Source organism: Salvelinus sp. IW2-2015, linkage group LG15 (assembly GCF_002910315.2).
Source record: "Salvelinus sp. IW2-2015 linkage group LG15, ASM291031v2, whole genome shotgun sequence".
In the NCBI taxonomy this organism is placed as follows: domain Eukaryota; kingdom Metazoa; phylum Chordata; class Actinopteri; order Salmoniformes; family Salmonidae; genus Salvelinus; species Salvelinus sp. IW2-2015.
This window is the reverse complement of record NC_036855.1, coordinates 8,471,107-8,482,474: the sequence shown is the minus strand read 5'-3', so window position 1 is coordinate 8,482,474 and position 11,368 is coordinate 8,471,107. Positions and strand designations below refer to the sequence as shown.

Here is an 11,368-nt window from a genome sequence, read left to right as displayed (position 1 = left end):
TCTCTTCTTCTCATCTTAAATCTCCCCTCTCTCACTCCGTCCTCCGGCACACCCCGCCATGCCATCTCTGTCCTTCTTCTTTTATTGCCTCGTGGGTGTGTGCTGGTGGAGCTCTTTTGAGCATGATGTTTTTTGTTGTTGAGGGGTGTGTCGTCGCTCTGAGCACCGCCTTGTTAGTAGAGGCTTCCTGGTTGGATGCAAGGAAGCTGACCCAAATTGATGTTACTTGGTCGTTGCTGTGCTGTGATGTGTCTGTTGTAGTTGACTCGTGCCTCTTGTAGTTCGCTTGTCGTAGGTGGTGTCTCATGTGTTGTTATGTGTGTGTGTGGTGTGGTGTGTGTGTGATGTGTGCGATGTCTCTTTGATTCCGAGCTCAAATTCACACATGCACTAACTAACTTTTAGACCACTCGCTACTGTTAGTGAGTTGCTCTTCGTGGGCTTGCCAAAACTTGCGTAGCCGACAACACCTGCAGCTGTTAGGAAACTTTGTACTTGTCATTTTTTTGCCCTAATTCATTACTACCCTGTGGATCTTAGAGCCCGAAATCATCATGGCCTGTCTCAAGATGTGAGCTAATATTCAAGTTTCTACACTACCATACTCCGCAGTAATTGTGTCGAAGGTTATCTTGTTTCGTGCTCTCTTCTGTCTTGATTATGTGCTTAGACCATGTTACATTTGTTAATGGTGATGTTTCACTTTTGTACGATAGTAATCGGGGTTCGAATGTGTATCGGTGTGTGTCATGCTTTGATTTTGTGCGATGAGCCCGCATGAATGGACTAGAGACTTACGCCTTCGTGCTGTATTTGTTGAGACAGGGGGTTACGACTCGCTGCCATTCATTTTATTGAGTTACTCACAGATGTCTATTACGAACTTTTGGCTTACGTCAGCGCGATTTAACTGCGCAGTATTGCGAGCCGCCTGTCGCGAGGAGCTAGCCGCCGTGAGTTGACTAAGGTAGAGGCGCGGGGACTGATGCGCTGGGCTGAGGTGCGGGGGGAGGTCCAGGGTGAGCGCTCGAGCTGGCAGCCCAGTGCTGGCCCCCAGGCTTCCTTACATGGAGAGTTCATATGCGCGGTCCCTCTGTTTCTTGGACCCTTCACAACACTCCAATTGCATTACACACACACACCATAACAGCCAATCCGTTTGTCTTGGGCGTGTGTTCTGTCGCAGCTGCGTCCGGGCATGCTTTCAAATAGAGCCTTTGTGTCGCACCGCGCATGAACAAGAGGCGGGCTCGGTGAGGACACCGCTCCGCTCAGGCCCGACAGGGTTTGTCCGAACACATACTCATAGGTGACCAAGTTGACAGAGGAAAATCTGTGGGCTGTGTATTAAGATTCCATTCAGATGTCCCTTTCTAGATCCTACAGTGGGCTTCGGGGAAAGCCTCTCCAGAGCGATTTTAATAAGTTCAGCATTGTCGAATGATGCTTCTCTCCGTAGCAGAGCGCCGGACAGACCACTGGATGCGTTCTCTGATGAAGGCCCAGGTCAGTTTTTTAATGATGTTCTGTTTTCCCACTGGTTGTGAAATGAATGAGTGTTACTGAGCTATCAGACTAGTTTGCTTCCAATGTCATTTCAACCCCAAAAAATCTCTGTGATTGATACGTTGAATCAACGTAGATAACTCATTGGATTCGACAAAACTGTCAGAATCAACGTAAAAGGCAGGTCTACTTTTTCCAGCGTGTTTCTTCATTCTATCTAATACGCGTGGTGTCTCTCGCTTTTTTTTGTTTGTTGTCCTATATGGTGTGATGATTCACAGGATGCAGATATTGTGGATTAGTTGATGCAAACTAACTAGTAATATGTTTCTAATCATCTGCAATAGTATCTGCTATTGCTGAACCTGACGTTCCTGGCCCAGCTGGGGTTTTATATCGTCAATTTGAGTCAAGATTGTAGTGTGCTTGGCCAGTGTGTGTCTATCTGGATCTTGTACATATGCATGTGTGTTGATAGGCTGTTTCTGTGGCATTGCTGACTGTGATTTGTATTCGCCTGGTGTTTGCGCTGCAGACATTTTTTTTGCGTTGATGATTACATAGTGGTCCTTGTCCTTAGACAAACTACGTAGAGCCCGATGTGCTACAGAGCTCATGCAGCTAGGTCATCTTTCCCCGAGCTTGGCTATGACGATTTGATTGCTTATAGAGTTTATACTGATTCCGATGAGTAGAGTTTGACACATGGAAGTCCGAGTGTGTCACGGTCACTTACATGTACTGTGGTTAGAACCCCGTTTGGGCCAGGGCTGTAACGTGTCGTGTGTTCTGTGTTCGTGTATCGTGTCTTGACTGTAAGTGTAGCCATCCCTGGTCAGTTCAGACTCAGACGACGGGAGCGAGCGTTGTGAATATGTTGTGTCGAGTGATGAGCGACCATTGCCTCAGTATTATTCGTGTGGTCTCGTGTTTCCGCATTTCGCTCGAGTATGTGAGAGTGTCTGTCAACCAGTCCATCTCCATGTTAGCCTTAGGATAAAATCGGACGTCTGGGCCCTGCCCGCGTAGCTCTATTAGCAATGGAGATAGAAGAAAACCAGAAGCAGAGGACGTAGAGCAGGGCTCTGAGGGTTGTGCCTCGCCCAATTTTTAGCTCACACTCGGTTGCGCAGTCCCAGTACGTTGTGAAGACACTCCTACCCTCGTGATCACTCTGACCTGTATTTGTTACTGTAGCGTCCAGCCAGATCTTCTGATCTGCTGCTCCTGGTCCTGCGTTTCTTTTCATCTGCGCTGTAGTCGAGAAATGCATAACCTCGTTCTCTCGGTCAGATCCTCGTTCAGCTTTGCTCCTCGCAACAAGCAGCTCTCCCAACTAAGGTCACACACAAGTCAATACTATGCTTAACATACACCTCCAACCGGCACACACACAAACCTAACACACACACACACCAGCACAACAGACACACACACTACACACACCACACACTACACACCAACACCCACACACAACCACACACAATCGTAGCATCACACACACACCACCTGCGGCAGCTCAGGACTCCGTGGGACCCCTGTGCGTGACAGACTGTATTCCTCCACCCTCCTGTCCTTTCACGCTGCCTGTAGAGACTCCGGTTCTGTAACAGCATAGAACCAGTGTACAATGTTTACATTGATAGCACATTATGGCGTGTCCCGCATTGCGCACCCCCACGCAGCCTACGACCGCATAGACCAGGTGGCACCCCAGGCGAACCCTAGAGGACCGAAGCTCTGGAGCGTGGTCAAGCACTAACGCGGGCTGGTTTATCCTCAACATGACAACGCGTCTTCCGTATCTGTATTTCGTGGTTTCCTCGATCCTGTTTGTGTGTGACAGCTTTGCTGTGTTCATATTCCTTCGTCACGCATGTTTTGTGGTAAACAGCCTTTTGTTGTGTTTTTGTGGTGACCAGCCCGTTCGCCCCCTATGCTTTTTGCCTTGTGACCTCATGACTTCCACCCGTGTGTCCTCCCTTATCGGCGTCCGGACACACAAGAACCCTTTTGCCCCCTTGCTTTTGGCTCCTCTGTCCGCCGTTTGCTGGCATATATTCGGGGAGATACCGACTGATCTCGTGCAAAGTCGTCATGTCAGCTACTGTTTTATTGACTGTCAGTGACCAGCGACTCTGGCGGTCTGTTTTTCGCATGGTGACCACTATTCACTGCGCTGACTCTTCTCCATGCCTGTAACCCTAGCCCTTAAATATCGCTGTTGTAATTCTCTATAGAGAGGATACCGAGTTTTTCACGTTCTCTTGTTTTGCGTGTTAGCAGCCTTCAGGCTGTGTTTTCGAGGTTCACTTTTTTTGAGTGACCGGCCTTCGTGTGTTTGTTGAGAACTTGTGTAGCGTACAGCCTTCAGTATATCATGCTGGTTGCCAGAGTGTGATGTGAAGTTTACTATTGAAAATCCTGCAGAGGTGGGGGATATCCAAACAATGGGAACTTTACTTTTGCCACACACATGAATTCAGAATGACTGCCAGGGTTAGAAAGCCATGAATAAATGAGACTACCTAAATCAATCTAAACTGGAACAAGTCATTCAGATCCAAGACTAAAAGATTGGATTGATTTAGGATAAACTAAATAATGGTAAAAGTGGAGTTTGTGGTCAGACCAACTTGACCAGCTAGACATGCTGGACCAGCAAGACCAGCTAAACCTGGTATGTGGTCCCAAAACACAGTGAAGGAGGCTGGGTCACGGTGTCAAAACACAGTGAAGGCTGTCCCGTGTCAAAACCAGTGGAGTGGTGGTCACCCGGTGTCCAAACACAGTGAAGGCTGGTCACCGGGTTCAAAACAGTGATGCTGTCACCGGTGGTAAAACACAGTTGAGGCTGGTCGACGGTGTCCAAAACAGTGAAGGCTTGTCACGGTGTCCAAAACACAGTGAATGGCCTGAGTCACGTGTCCCAAACCAGTGATGGCTTGTCACGGTGTCAAAACACAAGTGACGGCTGGTCACGGTGTCAAAACAGTGATGGCTGGTCACCGGTGTCCAAAACACCATGAAGGTGGTACCGGTGGTCCAAACGACAGTGAGTCGGTGTCACACGGTGCGTTCACGGTGTCCAAACACAGTGCAGGTGGTTCACCCGATCACCGGTGTCCAAAACACAGTGATGGCTGGTCACCAGTGTCCAAAACACAGTGAACACAGGCTGATCACTAGTTATTGTATTATTTTTTTACTCTTGATTTCATTTCATTTGATTACCAGTGTCCAAAACACAGTGAAGGATGGTAACCACCATGCTGGTCAGACCAGCTTGACCAGCATCCAACCAGCACCAACCAGCATAGACCAACATGTACCAGCAAATACCATCATGGACTACCTTGAAATGTATATGCTGGTCTATGCTGGTTTGCAGGGTCTTCCAAAACAAGCCTATTGAGACGAATACACAAGACCTACAGTATTCTTACAAAAAATTGCTAAATGGTTCCTGTATTTTTGTCCGTAGCCTACGTAGATACAGGGGAAGCTGTTAGTTAGCTAGATAGCGTGACACACGTTACTTCAGATGGTGGATTCAGATTTTAATGCACGTTAGGCCCAACCTCAACGGAAGAGCCTGCATATGGAAAGTGGAAACGGAGCTCACACATTAGACCACGACAGGACATCAGAAATTGTTCAGTAACAGTTAACTATAGATGAGTTGAACCACACCAGYCGTCTGTGTGTCTGTGTGTGAGGCCCAAAAGGCAGCCAGTGTGTTAGCGTATTGCAACAGTTTGGCATCCCTCAGCCCAAGCAAGGCCCCAGGCCTAATCTACATACAGAAATACCTTTATATATCCATTTCAGATGTGATATTGTTGTTTTTATACAGCAGAGACGCTGATTCTTATCTGGGCAGCGACTGTTCATTTTGGTACTTCCTCAAAACCCTCGCTTCCAGTTTGACTGTCAGTGTCAGTGATGATCATGTATCAGACTCACAGAGGTGCTATACAGTGTCTGTAGTCAGATGCTAGCTACTGCATTAGCCTCTCTGTAGCAGCTCCAAGTGTCTTCAGTTAAGCTCAACCTAAGTCACTGGCAGCTTTATGGAACCTTTGGCATCCTTATCACCTGTCCATTGCCGGTCTTAGGTAATAAAGCACATCTTCTGTGCTATAGCCAGTGTCTCTATTTTGCGTCAGAGCTGTTGTCCTAAAATGGCAGCCTGAAATTCCCTCCTCACTTTACGCTCAGCCTGGCTGTACAGTAACATTACAAGTCTCTCTCTCTCGCTCTCTCTCTTTCACCATTCCGAAGGTCTCTCTTTCTCACAGAAAGGTCATGCTCTTGAACCGGATATGCCACTTTTAATCACACAACCAATAAACCTTATCTTCTCCATGGGCTTGGGTTTTTGAACATCTGTAGCTGTCTTTAAGTTTTTTAGTTGGTAAAGTTTTRGACAGTCTCAGCTTTTTTACATGTAATTCTCTGATATTTTCTAGAACCTCTAGAAATGTTTTGATTCACTAAATGATCTGTGTGTACAGAGARCGTCATTGAGATTGAGTGGCAAGAGTGTGTTCTCATTCATGTCTCTCCACATGGGCCCTCTCCACAGTACAATGGTCCCTCCATGAGGATGAGAGCGAGAGCGAGGCAGGCAGAGCTGATGATGCAGCTGGATGGAGTGGCACTAGGAGAGGCTCCCATACAAAAGCCACACGTGCATCCATACACATGCTCTGTGCACACGTACGCTGTCATGCACCAACACAATAAATAATTAATCATATTGAAAGTCACACAACTTAGACAAATACTAATTTCCACACCCACAACCAAGCCCCACAACACCACACACACACACACACACACACACACACACACACACACACACACAGAACACCACACACACACACACACAACACACACCACACACAACACACACACACACACAACCAACCACACCAGCAACACACATGATCCTTTAACACAATCTTAACAGAGGGGACACGAGCAGTGGCAGACATTTTGGCCGCAATAGTACACTGAACATGCCATGCAAAACACCACGACCAGACACACACACAATCCACACACATGCACCCACACAACAACAACGCACTAGCACGCACGCACAGCGACGCACGCAACGCCAGCGACGCACTGCACCAGCTGCACACACAACACACAACACAACGACTCACATACCACACCACACAACACCACACACACAGCAATACCACAGACACAACATCAACACCACACACACACACACATCAACAAACACACACACCAGAATCACCGTACACACAACACCAACACGCAACATCAACACACAACACCATGTTTTTTCTTAATTCTGGTTAGAAAACACTTCATTTCTCCTTTTACACTAGGGTTCTGTGATTACTTTTCAGATTGTTCTTCAAACTTTGCAACTTTCGTCCCAAACATACAAAAACCTGTTGTTTTCTGAAATGAAACAGAGATCAGGTAGCAGGAGGTGAATTCCACGAGCGACTGCTAGCCGACCTTCATTTTTTCCCCTGTGAGTATGATTAGGAATGTTGTCTATGTCTAACGAGTTCAATTCCTTGCCCCTGCTTTTCTCAAGTCGGGTATATGCCATTACCAGGCTGCTGTCTGGTTCTCTCCCATAAAGGAAGAGGCTGGCGGGAGTTGGATAAAGGAAACTAGAAGCTTACACACATTGTCACTCTTCTCTTGTTTTAATGGGGTGTTGCTGGGGCTGCCCACTTGTATGGTGTGCAGTGGGTGTGCTAAACTCAGTCTGCTCCGTCAGTCGTCTGTCGTGAGGAGGGTAGGAGGTGGCGGCAGGGGAGGAGAGATTATGGATGGTGCTTGGCTACCCGGGCAGGGTCTTGTCGGAGAGAAAACACGGTTTAGCGCTGATGGACTAAATGATGGCCCTGTACCCCCTTGTGGTCTTCCAAGGCCCTTAATTACAAATGTTTTTACACATCTCTCAACTGACTCTCACTGCTAGCATGCGGGTAAATGATAGACAGCGGTAAAAAAGATTACATCTCTAAGACATCACAACAATTGTTGGAGTTATTGGATCACGTGGTGAGTTATTGGAATCACTGGTAGGAAGTTTGCTGGATCAACGCGTGAGTATTGGGATCATTGGTGTGAAGTTATGTCGGCATCACTGGCGTGAAGTGACCACCTCTGGCTCTAGACAGTCGCATCTCTGCCCCATACTTTCTGTTGAAGAATCATTGAATATTCGTAGAGTAATGTTTCCTTAAGTACCAACCATGTTACTATGGTCTGAGAAATATGTAGGATACACTTAATAGAGGTATTTTTGCCAGTATAATTAATGGGCTCTCTCCCGTCCCTCTCTCACTCTCCCTCTCTTCTCTCCCTCTCCCTTCTTAAAGCTCAACGGTACGGGAACCACCACGTAACTCGCCTGGTCCTGGTCTCCGGGCGCCTAGCCAATGACAAGAGGATTGCCAGGCCAAGTCTCCCCCGACCATGAACCTGGGAATGAACAGCACATCCGCAAGCTTCTGACCTTGCGCGGTGCTTGTCCCCCTGGAGTCTAATAATCTAACCCTGCCTCATCGTGAGTCAGCTCCATCACTTCCACCCTGGCCCAACCAAGTACGGAAGTCCCGAAAACAGTCCATCCAGTCCCATGTTCCAGTTCCTTGTGTATAGATTCCCGAGTTGCAGTTCCTGATCCATCCTTCTTTTTCCTTTGCTTTTCTATATGTCCTCTCCAGTGAATCTCTCTTGTGTCTGTTTCGTATCGTATTTTTTAGTTTTTGTCCTCAGTGTTTAGCTGTCCTTCAGTGTCTGTACTGGCCTTCAGGGCTCGTAAACTGTCCTTCAGTGCTGTACACTGGTCTTCATGGCGTGTAACTGCCTTCAGTGCTGTAAACTGTCCTTCCCAGGTGGCTGTAACGATGTCCTTCCCCCAGTGGCATGTAACTTCTCCGTGCCACTGGTAACTGACTTCTTCGCGTGTCCTGTACGCCCCTGTTCCTTCCATATGTGTCCCTTGTAACTGTACTAGTGCCTTGAACTTCCTTCATTCCTGATAAGCTGGCTCTTGTCCCCGTGGTATACAGCTCACCCGGCATTCAACACCATCAGTGCCCATTAAAGCTCGTATTCCACGAACGCTAAGTAAGACCCTGGGACTAAATACACCTCCTCTGCAACTGGTTCCAAGCCTTCCTGACGTACATCATTAATCGGCGTGCCACCCCCAGTTGGTAGCGCGTGACGGTTTAACATAGTCACGCAACAACCATCTACAATCCACAAAACCACACTGATCCAAACACGGGGGGCCCCTCAGGCCGTGCTTGCCTCAGATATCCTCCTGTCACTCCCTCGTTCACTCTAAGGAACCTGCGACGGCCAGACACACATCACCACTTACTAAATCACCAAACAAGTAACAACTGTCTCAAGCACATCAAGACAGAAGAAGCACGGCACGACCAAAACCTATTCCCCCTCAGGAGACTGAAAAATTTGGGACATTGAGTCCTCAGCAGCCCTCAAAAAATGTCATTCTACAGCTGCACCCTCATTCCAGCGAGCCATCACTACGGTAGTGCATAACTGCCTGGGTACTGGCAACCTCTCGGCCCCTGACCGCAACACAAGGCACTACAGAGGAGTAATACGTACGGCCCAGTACATCATTGGGTCAAAGCTTCCTGCCATCCAGAGTAACCTCATGTAAGCTGCCTTCGTGGCGTGTACTGTCCTACAGTGGCTGTAGCTGTCCTTCTAGTGCACGTTAGCGGTCCTTCAAGTTTGGCCTCGTAAACTCGTTCTTCACTCTCTGTCCTTCGTGGCTGTAGCTGTAACTTCATTTGGCAGTAGCGGTCGCTTGCGAAGGGGCTAGAGGTACTGTCCTTCAGTGTCTGTACTTCCTTCAGCTGGCTGTTAATGTCCTTCAGGGCCATGTAGCTGCGTTTTTCAGTGGCTGTCTAAAATGTCTTCAGTGGTGTACTGTGTCTTCGTGGCCTCGTAAACTTCCTTCACTATACAATTCAATCATTTGATACTCAGTGTAAGTATCAGTGTGCCTGCTAGCTGGCCTCCCCTTAGCCTTTGGCGTGTGATAACTGTGTTTAGTGGCTGAACTGTGTTTCAGTGGCGATGTAAACTGGATGTCGTTCAGTGGCTGTAACTGTCCTTCAGTGGCTGTAACTGTCCTTCAGTGGCTGTAGCTGTCCTTCAGTGGGTGTAACTGTCCTTCAGTGGGTGTAACTGTCCTTCAGTGGGTGTAACTGTCCTTCAGGGTCTGTAACTGTCCCATACATGTGCTGTCATAGGTTAGGATTTTAACAAGGTAGACTGTTAGTGTAGTACAGTAGTAATAGTACATTTCCATTTCAAATGAGCTCCTGTTTAGTCGCTTCACTCCTAGAGCAGTTCCATCCTTAGAGCCAAACCTGACCGCTTCCTCCATCCAATGAAACTAATCGGAATTTATCGTCCTCCCCTTCAATGCCGTCAGTCTGATGATGTCGATCTGCTATTGGTAAGTGGGCCTGTCACTCCGAAATTAGCAAACAAAAATAATAAAGATCACCAAACACAGATGTCATCCATCATCCTGAGTTAGATAGAAGGGATACCAGTCATTATGGTTTAAAGTGGCGCACCAGTCTCCTTTTCAACTCATTTAACACCTGATTTACTTAACAAAAGGAACATCTCAATAGGTGGTCCAGGTAAATCATGACATAGCACAAGTGGGGGGGTGGGCATTTCCTCTTTTGTTCTCTAATGCCTCAAGCAAGGGGGAATTCCCATCAGATCAACTCCTTGAGTGCCCTACTCCTCAAAGTTTGCAGTTGTGTCTAAAAATCACTATTTTGCTCTAAACATGTTTGTTTTTTTACCTTTAGTGTGTGTACTTTAMTGTATTTATACTTGGAATATCGCTTTTCAACTGTAAAAGTTGCTGGAGGATGTATTAGACGTACATCACCCCTGACTGAACTAGAGAATTATAGTTTGCTGAGTGTAGTTGAGTTGCTCCTAAGAGCTGATCTAAGGTAAGTGGTGACTTTTTAGGTGGTGAAGGTTAGCATTAAAATACAGGGTAAGATGATCCAGATGTCCACATAGGGGCAACTTCCACCTCAACCAATCCGCTGCAAGCGTTGTACAGTACATGTAAGGGTTGAAAATGTTTAGCCAGGGCCCAGGTGACACCTAGTGGTATTTCTGAATCATTGCACCCTGTCATCTCCTCCCCCCTTCCCTTCCTTCCATGTCTCATTCAGAGGCGTTGCATGGCATCTTAGCATGCATGTTTCCCCTCTCTCAGAACCAGGGAATGAAAGGCAACAATGGGAACAATTTTACATGGCATCAAACCGCCATCATTTCTGTGCCACACCCCGCCACAATAAAGAGCCTCTCCCAGCTGTTTCTGTTGCCGTGGAGACCAGCAGGGTTACTATAGCGACGGCGGGAACTCAGAAGGGGTGGTAAATGATAGGGTTGGCAGGGTTCAGCTGTGCCGCATGTCAAGTGATTAATTTCCAAGAAGCTGGCATGTTGTTCATTCTTCTAGCATCTGCGGAGCAAAAAAAACAAGGCCTACTTTTTATTCTCTTTTTTTCTGGTGCTGACTTTATTTGTGATGGCGCTCATGTTTTTCCATCTCTCTCTGTTTCTGTTCGTCTCATAGAACCAGAGAATAAACAACTCCCAGTCTGCACAGTCATTGGCCACCCCTGTGGTTTCAGTAGCAACGCCCACCCTACCTGGGCAAGGAATGGGCGGTTACCCATCAGCCATGTCCACTTCATACGGTACTGGTAGGTACCACTGCTTCTACACCTGTTATACACATAGACACACATAGACACAACACACA

At 47.4% G+C, this 11,368-nt stretch overlaps 1 protein-coding gene across 3 annotated transcripts in view; it reads left to right on the top strand.

The window, feature by feature from the left end:
• Positions 1-9,651: 9,651 nt before the first annotated feature.
• LOC111973638 (myocyte-specific enhancer factor 2C-like) overlaps positions 9,652-11,368 on the top strand; it is a 9,366-nt gene continuing 7,649 nt past the window's right edge. For all 3 annotated transcript variants that reach the window (XR_002878607.2, XM_024000995.2, XM_024000994.2), the window contains exon 1: positions 9,652-11,309. Coding sequence is in view for 2 of the 3 variants with exons in the window: in XM_024000995.2 (XP_023856763.1) it covers positions 11,267-11,309 (43 nt within the window). In the remaining variant the exon portion in view is untranslated. The remainder of the gene's footprint in view (positions 11,310-11,368) is intronic.